The sequence below is a fragment of the Conger conger genome, chromosome 10 (assembly GCF_963514075.1).
Source record: "Conger conger chromosome 10, fConCon1.1, whole genome shotgun sequence".
NCBI lineage: Eukaryota > Metazoa > Chordata > Actinopteri > Anguilliformes > Congridae > Conger > Conger conger.
Window position 1 is genome coordinate 11,587,282 of NC_083769.1, and position 16,638 is coordinate 11,603,919.

General features: G+C 40.8%; 1 protein-coding gene across 1 annotated transcript; it reads left to right on the plus strand.

Moving 5' to 3' along the window:
• The first annotated feature begins 1,309 nt into the window (after positions 1 to 1,309).
• LOC133138080 (Fc receptor-like protein 3) lies at positions 1,310 to 4,344 on the plus strand. Its single transcript, XM_061256528.1, has 6 exons — positions 1,310 to 1,348; positions 1,459 to 1,752; positions 1,869 to 1,946; positions 3,287 to 3,370; positions 3,554 to 3,847; positions 3,931 to 4,344. The coding sequence occupies exons 2-6, from the start codon at positions 1,506 to 1,508 to the stop codon at positions 4,260 to 4,262; spliced, it is 1,035 nt and encodes a 344-aa protein (XP_061112512.1). The 5' UTR covers positions 1,310 to 1,348; positions 1,459 to 1,505; the 3' UTR covers positions 4,263 to 4,344.
• The last annotated feature ends 12,294 nt before the right edge of the window (positions 4,345 to 16,638 follow it).

Below are 16,638 nucleotides of genomic sequence, written 5' to 3' on the forward strand. Positions count from 1 at the left end.
CCTGCCTATATTACAGCCAATTTATGGGTTTTTTTTGTTTTTTTCAGACAGACCTGTGAAGATCATCATTGGATGCAGGCGTTGTATTTGTCTCATCTTGCCTGCTGCATTTCCTCTTTGTGTGGAAACTGAGGTGAGCTAAATAGACCTCCTGGCCTCTGCTGAGGCAGAGTAATCAGAATGGAGCTGCACACAGTGTCCTTTCTGCTCTGTAAGTAGAATAACTTTAAAAATGTGAATTCAAGCAATAATGATTTGTTATGATAAAATGAGAATGATGATTAAAAGGCATAATATGTAATATGTGGGACATTACAAAAACGGCTATGTTGTGGAAAACCTGAATACATTCATAATATTGCTTTGGACATAAATGACACAGTGTATATTTGTGACTGCTTTCATTTTTATTTAATTTCACTGAACAATATTGTAAAAGAAGTGCATTGTTTATATCTATATATATTATTTTTTTTACATGTATTTTCAAACTCATAACTGTCTCTTGTGACAATCATACATTTGGTTCATACTCCAACATTTGGAGTTAATCAATTTAAAACATTACATGAAAAATGTAGGGAGTGAAACTATCAAGAACATTTAGCTACTCAAAAATGGAAAATGTACTGTTTCATGAAAATCCACTCAACAAAAATGTATTTGTGTTTTCATTAAGAAAATAAAAAACTAATTTCATGTCAACTTTTATTCACACTGGAACAGACATGGAAATTGCTTTCTCTCTGTTTCAGATGCAACAGCATTGCTGTTTTTTGGTGAACAGACAGGTATAGATATTAGAATCCTTCAATCTATGCTTTGGCAGGGACATAACTACCATACATTTGTTTTCTGGAACACACACACAGCAAATGTTGCAAAATACATGCTTTCTGACAGACTGGAAGTGTTGCAATATAAGGAATTAAAGTTATGAGGAATATTAGAAAATGTTGAAGTTAAATTAAGCTTAGAATGTGTATTTTCATTGATACTATGTATTAAAGCAAACTCTTCATTGTTAAACACTTGTTTCATTCTGTTATAACTTGTTCAGCTGCACAGTCCATTCCGGTGGTTCATCTGACAGCTAATCCTCCATCGTCAGCTGTGTTCCCAGGAGAGACGATTACTCTCACCTGTCAGGTTATTGGATCTGAGGGGTGGACATTTTACTGGACCAGACACAGACAGGGGGGCCAAACACAACTTCCAGGCTCCAGTGGTGATGGCTCTGTGTTGGTCCTGGATGCTGTGACAGAGAGAGAGAGTGGAATGTATCAGTGTGTAGCTGTAAAAGGGAATGACCAAGTTTCCAGTAACTTTCATAACATAATAGCATCTGGTAAGTTGTGTAATTGAAAACTAATCCCCTCAACTAGTGTTTCATGTTTTTATTTTTTGCTCCATAAAACAATATGAAATTAAATTATGTAATTCCCATGTGCATTTCAGCTACTCGTCCTCAGGCTGTCATAGTCACAGATCCCCCAGCCTCAGTGATGTTCACAGGAGAAACCGTTACCTTGACTTGTGACATCAGCAAAGGGTCTGGCTGGAGATATTCATGGATGAGAAAAACCAAGATAACATTGGAGCGTCTCACGGCCCACAGTACTGAAAGCAAACAAAGGCACATCCTGCACTCTGTGAGAGAGTCAGACAGTGGAGAATATTTCTGTCAGGGTGAACGAGGACAAAACCCTGTTATCCAGTCTATCGCTGGATCACTTGCGTTAAATGTGTCTGGTGAGTTTTTCTCCTGGAGATATTCTCCTTAACCATATGATCTTGTATGTGATGAAGCCTGTCTATATTTATAAATGCTAAGAAATTAAGACTAAGCACATGTTTACTTTCATCAGGGGGAAAGCCAAAGCCTGTTATTACCCAGACTTCCCCCAGCGGAGAGATGTACACAGGAGAGAATGTCACCCTGAACTGTGGGTTTGGGGGAGATCCTGATATCTGGGGTTCTGTGTCTGAGACCCCAGTGACCCTGTCACTGTTTGTGAATACAGTACTGTGCAAAAGTCTTAGGCACTTTTTTAACATTCTGAACAAAATAAATAATGAATGGTCCTTCATAGACATACTATACATTTGACATTACATTTTTTATAATTTGGCAGAATAATTAAAAACTGAATCAATTTAATATTTTTGGTGACCACCCTTCGGTATTAAAACTGCATCACTTCTCTGAGATAGCCAACACTGTCCTGCTGTTGTATTAAACAATCAGCAGGGAGGTTGTTCCAAGCATGCTGGAGAACTTGCCACAGTTCTTCTGCAAACTTTGGTTGGCTCCTTGCTTCTGATCTCAGACAGCCTTGATCAAGTTTTTATGTAAAAATAGTCAATTGCTTAAAGTAAATACAAAAATGTCTCTGTAAAATGAAATCTTTTGGAAAATGAATATTTGGAAATCTCAAATGTGTTCTTTTATACTAACACACAAAAAAATAAACATTTATATAATAACGTCTGGGGTGCCTAAGACTTCTGCAGAGTACTGTACTTCTTGCCTATGTATACATCATCCTGTTTTGTCAAGGGTGTTAGAGACGGATGTCTTGTTTGTGTTTTGTTATCACTTTGCCGTTCCCGGTTCTAGGTAGGCTATATTGCAGTTGGGAGGCTGTGTAGTGTTCTCCCTGGCGCTGTTCCTGTACCTAGTTATTACTCGTATCATCTTTGACTATCACCATAATATGTAGGGCATGAGGTTGAGATTCTCTGCCATCTGTTATTTCCTTGCTCGAGTCAGATTAGACTTCTCAACCTTTTTCATAGGTTGTTTTATTGGTTGGCTAATGGCCGGAGAGTTATTTACTCCCTTTTATGTTTCCCCCCTTCCTCCTCTGGGGTACATCACTTGTCTCTAGGGATGTCCCCAGAAAATATCAGTGGTAATCTCACGTCTTGTGGTTAACTTTTAGAATCCAGCTGGGTTGCGTTTGGTCCTCCAACCCCGCTCATTCACATTTTGGCACCCACAAGGTGAATAAAAATAGAGAAACTTATCTTCAGTGCCCCTCTCTGCCCATCATTACATCATTTCCAGTTTACTTTGTGAATATCTTACCCAGTGTTTTCACTGTGAGCGACTCAGTTGAAAGTTCGCTCAAGTGTACTAGGTTGAGGGAGGGGCCAGAACTTGAATTAATGAATTGAATAGCTAGAGTGCTAGCATTAGCCAGCTCTCCAGTGCTGTAAAAAAAAACCATAGGAAATTAAAATATGAAACAAAATCCATTCTGTATTCTCATGTGCATTTCAGCTACTCGTCCTCAGGCTGCCATAGTAACAGATCCCCCAGCCTCAGTGATGTTCACAGGAGAAACCGTTGTGTTAAATGTGTCTGGTGAGTTTTTCTCCTGTCTTTAAGCATATGATCTCTCATATGACATAATAGCATCTGGTAAGTTGTGCAATTGAAAACTAGTCTCCTCAACTAGTGTTTCATGTTTTTATTTTTTGCTCCATAAAACAATATGAAATTAAATTATGAAACAAAATCCGTTCTGTATTCCCATGTGCATTTCAGCTACTCGTCCTCAGGCTGTCATAGTCACAGATCCCCCAGCCTCAGTGATGTTCACAGGAGAAACCGTTACCTTGACTTGTGACATCAGCAAAGGGTCTGGCTGGAGATATTCATGGATGAGAAAAACCAAGATAACATTGGAGCGTCTCACAGCCCACAGTACTGAAAGCCAACAAAGGCACATCCTGCACTCTGTGAGAGAGTCAGACAGTGGAGAATATTTCTGTCAGGGTGAACGAGGACAAAATCCTGTTATCCAGTCTTTCCCTGGATCACTTGTGTTAAATGTGTCTGGTGAGTTTTTCTCCTGTCTTTAAGCATATGATCTTGTATGTATAAATGCAGAAATTAAAACTTAGCACGTTTACTTTTATCAGAAGGAAAGCCTAAGCCTGTTATTACCCAGAATGCCCCCAGCGGAGAGATGTACACAGGAGAGAATGTCACCCTGAACTGTGGGTTTAAGGGAGATCCTGCTGGCTGGGAGTATTTCTGGTACAAAGACAGACGGAGAACAGCTCTGCCCAACACTGAAAACAGCAGGTCTGAAGGGTCCAGTTACACCATCAGCCCTGCTGCTCTGGCCCACAGTCTAGAGTACTGGTGTAGAGCTGCAAGAGGAAGAAACCCTTTTTACTCAGACTACAGTGATCCTCTGGCTTTTGACATATCTGGTGAAAACTATTACAATATAAGAATGTGGATTTGATCGATGTGCGTTAATAATTTAAAAAATACAAAGACAGTGTATATGATGCTTTAATTTTATTTTTAGAAACTGTTGTATTGATTTGCAGGTATACCTCAAACACAGCTGACAGTGCAGTCTGGATGGACAGAGGTCTTCACCAATGAAACAGTGACTCTGAGGTGTGTAATTCAGGGCAGCTCTACAGAGTGGATATATGAATGGTACAGAGATGGACAGGAGCTTCCTGTAGACGAGGCTGACTCCAGCAGTGTAAATGGAGACACATACACAATCCTCTCTGCTGATCAGTCACATACTGGACTCTACACCTGCAGAGGAAAGCTTCAGAGAGCTGCTGTATACTCTCTGATGAGCAGCTCTGCTACATTGAATGTACAAGGTAAATATGATCAATTTTTCCTCAACAGAGATATTTTATTTCAAGTAGTCTGTAAGCCTCTCCAGTCCACACTGCAGCTCAGTGGGTGGCGGTAATGCACCTTTAGCCACATATAACCACCGTTAAAGAAAACATAAGAAAAAGAAGATGGGGAGCCTCCCGGGAGCCTCGCTTTTGGCTTTTCCCTTCATACACTCTGCCAGCCATTCTCCTGCCCCAAACCTGGTGGCTGTATTGGAGCTGGTGGAGCTGTCACAGCTGCTGCCATGTGCTGTGATGCAGGTTTCTGTTTTCGTATTCACAGCTGATTTCTGTTGCATTATGTCCTCATTCATCAATAATTTCAGAAATCCGTGTGCAAATTTATGATCGGAACCAACCAAACAAATTCCACAAGATTTAACAGGTGTAGACACAGCATTTTTTTGGAATCACAAGTGTCTGATGAATACCAATCAATTGTAAACAAAAAGTACATGTACAGAACATATGACATCGATGTCTGAAATTATTGTCCCATTCATATTTATATCGTAAAAAAAACAGTGATATAATAAAACCGCTAGATTGTTGAAAAGACTCTCTGCTAGCGACAATAACAATTCAGATTCTTATCAGCCTCTTATTGGCAAAGCAGGCCAATAAAACTCCACCCTCCGCCAAGTCCTTGATACCATTGTCAAAAAAAAAAAAATACACTCAGTGAGCACTTTATTCAAACCACCCTGTCTGGAACCAACAATCATTCCACAATGAAAATGACTTAGATTCCATTTCACTTAGATCCAGATTAAATATTTGCTTTATCAAGGAATATTTACAGGTCTACCTAATAAAGTGCTCAGTGACTGTACATGACTGTAGCAGGTAATGTGTAAATTTTATTGCCGTGGATGTATCCCAAATTAAGCTACACATACCCAAGGACTTTCTGCATTTAAAAACTAAAATGGGTATACATGATTCTTGTTCTGCACAAAGTGAACATAAACTACAGGGCTATATCATTTGTCAGAGATCTGTGCTGATACACCTTGATGGAGAACAAGTTGATGTTAGCTCTAGGACAGATCAATTTAATTTCCTGTCTTTTGAGGCTTTCGGCAAATGCTAATATTTCACTTAAAACATATTGTTTTGTGATTAATAATCCTTTAGACTTTTGACTCAAGATTTACAGGCATAACAAAATGTTGAATTGATTAACAATGTGACTGCTCTACCAAAGTCACATTGACCCCAAAATGTATTTTCAGTTTTAGAAAAGAGAATGCAAACTTTCTAACGATTCCAAAGTTCTCTTCTCGGGATATCAAGGGATTTGTCCCGTTGCAATTTGCGTGCCACCAATCCATGTTTTCGAGAAAAAAGGCTTCAACGGTGAACAAAACTCCATGGCTATAACTTGTCATCTTATGTTTCAACTCTTTAAAACTCTCTTAACTCTGAACATTTATTCTTGACAAAGACATACAGATCATGAAAGAATGTATGATAGAACGGGTCACAATTTTGTAGTTTTATAATCTCTCAAAAATGGATTGGAAATAGACTGTAGTTTAAGATGGCAAGTCATTTTCTGGACTTAACACAGGTAGGTCTACGGTACATGGTTTTGAAGCCACGCCAAGAAGACTCAAGGCACGGAGGTGTAATATAGGCTACACACCACGCGCACCAGCCGCTACGCGCGCACGCACCTTAGGTCGTCCGGCCAACAACTAGCCTATAGCCGTGCAACACGGGACACTAGCGAACGTGCCCGACAGGGTTCCGCCTGCCTGACAAGCGCAACCAAACAAACTTCAAACAAAACAGCACCGAGGCAAAACAGCAGTGACTGTTGCACCTACAAAGTGAAGAAAGAGTCACTGTTTATCTGGTATTTTATAGTTAAAATCCAATCGGAACATACAGGAGGAGACTCCGCAAACAGATGCATCTTAATGAATGAATTAGAAGAGAATATAACGTTACTGTCGATGAATGCCAAGTAATTACAGCTATAAAAATATAGCCCACCTACCGAAATCAGGGGACACAGCTAAATCCCGACGAATTACCCAGCAGACAAAGGACAGCAAGCTGCACCAAAGCATTGCGTTAGTCTGCGGTGTTCCTAACCCATGCAATATTATCAGGGGGGAAACAGAATAGATGTTTTCTTACCTCTAGTGGTAAGGCAGGCAGACATGAGAGAAGAGGACGAGACAGGAAACAGGAAATCGATCAGAGAGATCACAGGGAGAGGAAGGAAAAACATTTAAAAAGTAGGGAGCCAAGAGATTGGTTCATCGGGTGAGATCCTGCCGGTGCCACTCCCCCCACCTCAATTACTGCACTATTAGGGACAACAGCGAGTCTAGCTCGCCTTGTCACATAAGGTTAGTGGATTTCAGACTCAATTAAGGATATTGGTTTTCATAGATAAGCATTATGGGATCTTGCAGCTCAGCCTCAGGCAGTAGTGACCCTGGATAATGGATGGCTGGAGATCTTCTTGATCATCACTGAAGGCAGTCTAACAATGAGGTGTGAGCTTCAGGGAACCTCAGCCAACTGGAAGTACATATGGTACAGAGACGGAGCACAGATCTCCTGATTTCTTTTTTTCTTTTCTTTTTTTATTTTTGCATGTTTGTCACACTTAAATGTTTCAGATCATCAAACAAATTTAAATATTAGTCAGACAACATAAGTAAACACAAAATGCAGTTTTTAAATGAAGGTTTTTATTAGTAAGGGAGAAAAAAAATCCAAACCTACATGGCCCTGTGTGAAAAAGTGATTGCCCCCCCTGTTAAAACATAACTTAACTGTGGTTTATCAAACCTGAGTTCAATTTCTCTAGCCACACCCAGGCCTGATTACTGCCATACCTGTTCTCAATCAAGAAATCACTTAAATAGGACCTGCCTGACAAAGTGAAGTAGACCAAATGATCCTCAAAAGCTAGACATCATGCCGAGATCTAAAGAAATTCAGGAACAAATGAGAAAGAAAGTAATTGAAATCCACAGAGAATACGAGTATCCATTTGAGATTTTCAAAAACCTGGTCTCAGTTGTAACTGGCAGCTGGTCAACCTATATCATTATCATTTTGTTGACTCCGATGATATATACAGTAACGGAGTCACAAAATAGCAACAATAATCATGAAATGCATGTCCATGCAGACTAAAATTTGTTGAAAAGTTGTGAAATGCATCCAGTTTGTATTACGGTAGCCCTTGACATCTTTCAGGCCGTGACTTCTTTGTTTTTTGGTCCCTCAGTTCACCGTGCTGTGGAGAATGTTGTTCGCATCTGTGTGGCTGTGGCGGTCCTCCTCTTTCTGTCAGTCATTGTCAGACTCGCCTTCCGGAGAAGAGTGTCAGGCCAGGACATGGTGCACAGTGAAGAGGAAATGGCAGAACAAACTGCAGATGCCTGACCACACATTGCGGTTTTTCTAGCTTTGCTAAATATTACAAGACATATGTATCACTTATTAAAAGTAGATCTGCTAGAACGTATATAATTATGTGCATCGTAGGGGCTTGAGAGCTAAATGTAATATCTGGCATTGTATTAATTAGATTCTAAATATTGTAATTTGAAAACATCGCGTTCAATTAGCTTTTGCATGAATTTCCATTGAGGGGAGAATGATGGGGGGTTTCATGTCTTGGGCAACTTCTGTTACTGGAGGGTAGACAGTGTAACAATATTAACTACATATTGTTTCATATTTTGCTCCCACACTGTATGTGCTCCCATTTTCATTTTCAAAACAAGTTTATTTACCTTGCTATAATGAAAGATGTTATTCATCTTTTTTCTCAGATGAGTATTTTAATAGAATGTAGAAATTTAGCATACTGTCGCTGTCGTGCAAATACCTTTGATGTCATTTTTTCCATACTGGATAAACACACATTGGACTTGAAACCCAGCTCAAATGAGCCCTGTGTATAAACAATGTTGTTTTGATCAATGAAAAAAGAGTCAGGTATTTGTGCTTTAAATCAATAAAATACATGTTTCTCCATGTACAGCAAATCCATGTCTCTAGAAGTTGTATGTGTACATTCATTTTATATGAAGAATACATGGGTAATCCAATCGTATGCATAGCCTCACATTAGCATTAGAGAGTTAATCGTCAATGTTATGAGTTTGCATATTGCTGGCATAAAAACAGCTTGAAGCTTGCTGTAGTTCACTGCATACTGCTTTAAGAATCACCTCAATGTGGTTCTCGGAGTCCTCCCCCCAGGAAGTTTGAACAATGCAATTTCCAACTTAAGCTTAAACAAATAAAGTGGAAGAAACTCTAAAAAAACTGACCAGACCGTGGGCAGCTACATTTTGAAGCAACCATCAATGACGCTCATATATTTTCAAACAAATGCTGTTCTTTTTTTATTGCTTTCTTTGTTATTGGCCAAGTTTGGGCAAACATATGTAAGCCAGTCATAAGTAACATTTGGTCTCATGCGCTGGTCAGCTTGCTGACTTCCCTCTCCTGGAGCATACATTGTTAGCCCCCACCGTTGGCACGCATGCCTGTGGGGGAGAGCTAGAGAAGGATTCTTAGAGGCGCCTTCTTGGGCCCTGGAGGCCCCCCTTTTCTCACATTCCTACAGGATTTGAGTACAGGAGTACTGGATATGGTATAAAGATGTTTCATGATAATCCCAGGTCAGAATATAGTGATGTTTGGTGTTATTCTGATTGGTTCAGTGCGACTGGTGTAATGGTCTAGTTTTTGTAACAGTCTACCTTTGATATCACAACCATTCAGGAGCCGAGGGGAAACTGGGCAAGAGCTGTCTCTGTAGAAGCCATGTGTTTTAGCCCCCTGCCTAGTGGGCCTGGCTGTAAATTATAGATGGGTGACTCACTTTTACGGTTTGGAGATAAGGAGAAGAAACCAAACAGTCTGGGATGTCTCCTTTCCTTTCATTCACCCAAATCAGGTTTATCCCAAAGGTATATTACCATGAGAGGCACAAAGACATATTTACAGCATAATGCAGTTATCATGAAAACTCCCAACTACAACATTCATAGATATGATGGGGCGGCCTGTAGCATGGTGGTTAAGGTCAGGAAGGGCTGCCATGTGTGAGGGGCCTGAGAGCCGGGGTTCCAATGTTGTTTAGACTACCTGTTGGGGAGTTAAGATGTATGAGTGGTCCAAGGCCAGTTGGGTCATGGGAAAAGAATCCTCCCGAACATTGGTGACCTCCCTGTGACCCCATACCTGGTCACTTCCAAGGGGGAAGACTCCGGACAATGCCACAGTGCCCTCATTTGGGCACTGCTGTCATTACACCGGTGACTGCTCTCTTAGATTAAATATTCAGAACTGCTATTAAGATAGTAAATAGACCCGGTAACACCTTGAAAACATTGCCCATGTGATCCTTGTATTATTGCATTAAGTCTTATGTAATGGTAACAGGAATTGCATGTAAAATGGATAATCAGGAGGGAAGTTTCATGATAACTGCAACATAATAAAACTTAAGGGTAATCTGTTTGGTATGGATGTGATCTGATAAAATCAAGGAATCGGATGAGATACATTTCATACCAAATGGAATTTAATAAACTATAGTTTCAGTATCCCAAGGGAAAACCTACACGTCCTCTCCTGGTAATCATCTCATTTTCCCTACTCAACAACCCCCAACGGTGGGGGTCTAAATTCCAGATTTGACCACCCCTCCGGGTTGATTTATGGCACTGCCGCCTGGTTCCAAACGTATGATTTGGCATAAAAGCAAGGGAGACAGACCAATCTGGGAAGATCGTATTCGACTTCCCACACAACATGTCTTGGGTATGTATGTATGTATGTATGTATGTAAGTATCATGAAGATCGTATTCGACTTTCCATACGGCATATTCTATACTCTGTGTTTGTGTGTAGTCCAAGCAGGCTAGGTATGATTATTTACTCTATTTCTATTCTTAATTTGTGTATTTTATACTTGATTGTGATATTCTAAAGCTAATAACCTACCTGTCTGCGAATAAACTATTTTGCTTGTAACTTGCGTGATCTCCATGACTCTAATTCATCTTGTACCTTTTCAGCCTAAATTACAACTGAAATACTCAGGGGGAAATGGTGGCCAAAAGACCGACCGATCGGCGGGGCGGTACACCTGTGATAGTTCTAAGTTGTGAGGCCAGCAATTTCTGTCCCTTAAAGGGTCGGGCGACGCAAGGCTCTTGTAATCTGGTGCGAAGGGAACCCTTGGGCGTTATGACGCCGGTTCCTACCAAATTAGCTCTAAGGAGCCCAGACAATGCTACGCCGACCTGGGCTCGCAAATATCATGGCAGGTTTGCATGTATTGTGTTGATTGGACCCTCAGCCTCTGAGTTCTCCACCGAACTGAGATTTCAGCAGTAATGCTAATCCTGGGAGCATCTATTGAGTAATGGTGGCGCAGGTACAAGTTGAATATAATCACTCCCGAGGTCCGCGTAAATTGCAAACCCAAATTTCTAAATTATATTTAAAATGGAGTCAGATAAACGAGTAAAACTATAGTAACCACTAAGCGTACAATACGGCCCCGTTTGAGAACGGAGAATATTAAGAATTGTACTGATCCGTTTCTGGCCAGCTATAAGCGGGATATGGGGCAGGTCAATCCATATCCGACCCATGGCAACGGACCCAGTATATTCTTAAACATAATTGTGCTCTGTTCTTGTACGGAGGATAATAATTAACCCAACTAATGTTCTCCCAGCAACGCCAAAAGGAGAAGCACGCAAATCCCCCTTCGGCCCCCGCTAAATTCCGTCATTGGGTTAGCTGTGGGGTTTTACAGTTGGTGACCCCGACGTGATCAAATTTTCATTCATATCTGATTTGTTCGACGTGATCAAATTTCATTACGTGATCAAATTTTCATTCATTTAAGATTTGTCTGTCGATGTGATCAAATTTCATGCCTGTGTGTGGAATCTGGAGTTTTACAGTTGGTAAGCTCGACTTGAACAGCTTTCATCCATGTGAGATTCGTCTGCTGAGGCTTACAATGGGTGAGGTGTCTGAAGTTTGCTCCTTCTGGTGGTGTTGTTGCATTCCGGCATGATACCCGTTACCGCGGGTGTGTGGTTTTTCTTCCATCTGGTTTTGCTGTCCTTGGTGTGGTGAGTAGCATAATTTCTTTCATATCGGCATATGTTTGGGAGAGTTGTGTTATTTTACTGCATGTACACTGTTTCGGGAATCGACATATCCTATACAGGGCTGGGACCGTATAATCCAGTCATATTTGCAGGTTACTACCTCTCAGGGTATGTAACGTCATTATTGGAGAAGGTAAAGAGAGAGAAATGTTGATGTGCATGTTTTGTAACGGCGCTATGTTGCTGTGGCTATTAGCTTAGAGAGCAAGTAGGCTCCGGTAGCAACATGTTTGCAAACAAGCATTTCACAGAGAAGGTAAAAGTGTTTAGATCTGTATGTAGAGATGAGTGGTTTATGAGCTGGTAAGCTTTGAAAGGTGATTAATAATACCTATATGTGTGCGGACTGTTAGGATGCGCATATATAATATTAATTTTGGAGTAAGCTTGAGCTCTGTTAAAGGTGGCAAGTTTCTCCATTATAATTGCATAAATCGTTATAAGTCACAACTGAGTGCTGAGTCAGAGGCATAGCCTACGTTCTAGGTTCCAGACCTCGAAACAGAGTCTGGAGAGTGCTGATACTGAACCCAGGCTGTCTGTGTTCCACGGCGGGTATACGTCTCAAGCCCTTTGATTGTGGTGGTTATAACAAGTATGGTGTTTATAACAAGACTTGAGACTATCGGGTATCCGTCCGTAGGGAGCAGCAGTTTTAAGTCTCAGTGATTGAGGCCTGTATCAGTGGTTGCGATATCTCTGTATACTAGGCCCGATGTTACGTCATAGGGCCGCTGGGTGCCACAGCAGATATAAGTCTCCACCCCTCTGATGCGCTGCTACAAGGTTGGGGAATATTCTGCACGTGGTGCCTATGTCTAGACCTCTGAGACGGGGGTCGGGTGTCGCCTCACAGAATTTCTGTCTTTCTGAGCTGCTGGAAACTGAGTCCTCTGGCATGTGCTACCTGTATTGGCAACAGTTGTATACTTATAATTAAATACATAGGCGATAGTTTGGAAAGCATTTGTTATAGGCATGTGGATAGTTAAATATAACAACTGTTCTGTAATAAATGTCAAATCAACTTTGCCCTGGTAGGGATACATTCTTAAATAAAAAGGATGAATTCCCGGATTACATCATTTATCCTATTAGGATAAATTAAATAATTCAGGCATAGCCAAAATGTATAGTGCAACTTAGTGCATCTTATTAGTTTCCTCTGCTTCACTTTGTGTGCTCTAGCTGCTCCACTGTGAATGCTGAGGATTTATATTGTTATATATGGTATACTGCATGTCTGTGCATGTCATTTAAGAATTGTTAGTTAATAATACTAATATACTTACTTGGATGCCAGTTAGAGTAACTGAAGCATGTGTGTACCTAAATCTAATTGTATGTTTGTGTGGTTTCTCCCACTAACACAAAAGATATATATTAGAATATTTTCTAGACCTTAGATAAACTAGTTAATGCCATGAAATAAACCCTTTAAAGTTTTCACTGATTTACAGTGACCTGTGGCATCTGTACCTATACGGTGAGGTGTTTACAACAGGAGAGGTCTTTATAGCCCAGTAACACTGAATTGGCTTATATTTTGGAAGGTGTTCCAAATGAAAAATGTTTAAGCAAATTTCAGAGTAAAAGAGAAGAAGCAATTCCTCCTCTTATTTACATCTCTGGGCATAAAACCTAACAAGGGGGGTCATTTTCTGGCAAGGACTGATTTATGGGTCATTCTACTCCCCCCACAGTTTCAAACTTCTCAGTTCCTCACTGCCCCCCCTCACAGCTCTCACTGCTCCCTTTGTGCTTCTTGTCTCTCCTTCCCTAAGTGTTTGTCACGTGTGGTGTTTCTTGTTGTAAGAGCAGTGAACCTGCACTCTCAATGGTTTATCTTGAGAGAGTGTATGAATTGTTTTGTTTTGATGTTGTTTTTGATCAATTCTTTAATTTGATTACAGATTTATGCAGACATTCACCCTGCATAAATGTGTATATTTTTATTGTTTTTGATTAATTATTTAATTCTATTGCAGATTTATGCAGACATTCACCCTGCATAAATGTATATATTTTTATTGTTTTTGATTAATTCTTTAATTTAATTACAGATTTATGCAGACATTCACCCTGCATAAATGTGTATATTTTTATTGTTTTTAATCATTCTTTAATTTGACGTATGGATTTATGCAGATATTCACCCTGCATAAATGTGTATATTTTTATTGTTTTTAATTCTTTGATTGGACGTATGGATTTGTGCAGACATTCATCCTGCATAAATGTTTATATTTTGAAGCAAAGAGCTGCACTGTACATCTTGTGTTTGGTATATGTTAGTTTTAACCGTCCCAGTATTCTGTTCTGCATGCGATATACTGCAATATAGTAGTATGCATGGCTACAGGCACAGCTCGATAATTTAGTTCCTGAATTCTTAGGCAGACGTGCCATCCAAATACTTATAGGATAATTCATTATCCAAAATTTCATCAAGTTTGGTAAACCAGATGATCACTGGTCTCAAACATATCATTAATAGTTTACAAAAAATATATTCACGGCTGTTAGATCTGAAGCGCAGGCGCTCCATTCTATTAGCTGTTCACTTGTCCATCAGACCCATACCATCGAGCGTGTCTTAGCCTGCAGAACATATGCCAAGGGTTGGTTTGCTGCTGCCAAGCAAGATATTCTGGACCTTTGTCTGCACTAGAACCCTTGTTATGTCATAAGGGAGTTCATTGAGGCCTTAGGCTGGCATAGGTGGATTGTGTCAGAACAAAGATAAATGTTCTTTATCCACTTCATTAATGTGTCTATGTATTGTTTGTATGTTTACTATACATAGTTGTACTGTCTATATTGGATTCTTGGTTTCTTTTTCTTTGATTCACCTAAGACAGGTCTATCTAAATTCCACTACCATACGCTCAACCTGCGAAGGAGTGAAGAATCAGGTATTTAAATTAGATCACCGTGTTGGTGCATATCTCTATAAGGGACATGAAGACCATATTGACTACTCGCACTGGTTGTCATGAAACATCTTGCCGTGATTATATGTCTAACAATATTTTCCCATTTTGTGCCAAATGTATTGGTGTTCAGTTTTTGTCTGGCCATGCTGAGATCGTCCAGGTGTCTCACCCACAGTAGTACGTCATCAGCGAGATGAGCTCCTTCACGCATGAAGGTCTGACCTTTCCAGCGAGTCACTTGGAGTGATTGAGGACTTCGTAATGGGTCAGATCTGCGTTCTGAGGAGAATTCTACTGGAGGTGGACATCTCTCTGGTGGAAGGACACTATTTCTGGACAGTGTGTGTGGTCTCTGACTGACCTAATGGACCTGGTGCTACGGGTCGTCCAGGGCTAGCTCCTCTACCAGCTCTGCCCTGGATACCTACATATGGTGGGACTGGTGAGACTGGGTATTCTGAGGGTCCGTCATCACCAGCCTCATTCCACTCCCTAAAATCTTCTACCCCTGCGGTTTCGGTGCTCAGCCCCCTGCAGGTGCCAACACCGTCAGGATTGAGACTCCAAACATCCGCAGGGAATTACATGTACAGTCACGGCTTTCACAGTGACCCCTTGGAACTGTGTTGTTTGTCCCTCGGGGCCATAGGGGGGAATCTGTAAGCCAGTCATAAGTAACATTTGGTCTCATGCGCTGGTCAGCTTGCTGACTTCCCTCTCCTGGAGCATACATTGTTAGCCCCCACCGTTGGCACGCATGCCTGTGGGGGAGAGCTAGAGAAGGATTCTTAGAGGCGCCTTCTTGGGCCCTGGAGGCCCCCCTTTTCTCACATTCCTACAGGATTTGAGTACAGGAGTACTGGATATGGTATAAAGATGTTTCATGATAATCCCAGGTCAGAATATAGTGATGTTTGGTGTTATTCTGATTGGTTCAGTGCGACTGGTGTAATGGTCTAGTTTTTGTAACAGTCTACCTTTGATATCACAACCATTCAGGAGCCGAGGGGAAACTGGGCAAGAGCTGTCTCTGTAGAAGCCATGTGTTTTAGCCCCCTGCCTAGTGGGCCTGGCTGTAAATTATAGATGGGTGACTCACTTTTACGGTTTGGAGATAAGGAGAAGAAACCAAACAGTCTGGGATGTCTCCTTTCCTTTCATTCACCCAAATCAGGTTTATCCCAAAGGTATATTACCATGAGAGGCACAAAGACATATTTACAGCATAATGCAGTTATCATGAAAACTCCCAACTACAACATTCATAGATATGATGGGGCGGCCTGTAGCATGGTGGTTAAGGTCAGGAAGGGCTGCCATGTGTGAGGGGCCTGAGAGCCGGGGTTCCAATGTTGTTTAGACTACCTGTTGGGGAGTTAAGATGTATGAGTGGTCCAAGGCCAGTTGGGTCATGGGAAAAGAATCCTCCCGAACATTGGTGACCTCCCTGTGACCCCATACCTGGTCACTTCCAAGGGGGAAGACTCCGGACAATGCCACAGTGCCCTCATTTGGGCACTGCTGTCATTACACCGGTGACTGCTCTCTTAGATTAAATATTCAGAACTGCTATTAAGATAGTAAATAGACCCGGTAACACCTTGAAAACATTGCCCATGTGATCCTTGTATTATTGCATTAAGTCTTATGTAATGGTAACAGGAATTGCATGTAAAATGGATAATCAGGAGGGAAGTTTCATGATAACTGCAACATAATAAAACTTAAGGGTAATCTGTTTGGTATGGATGTGATCTGATAAAATCAAGGAATCGGATGAGATACATTTCATACCAAATGGAATTTAATAAACTATAGTTTCACTATCCCAAGGGAAAACCTACACGTCCTCTCC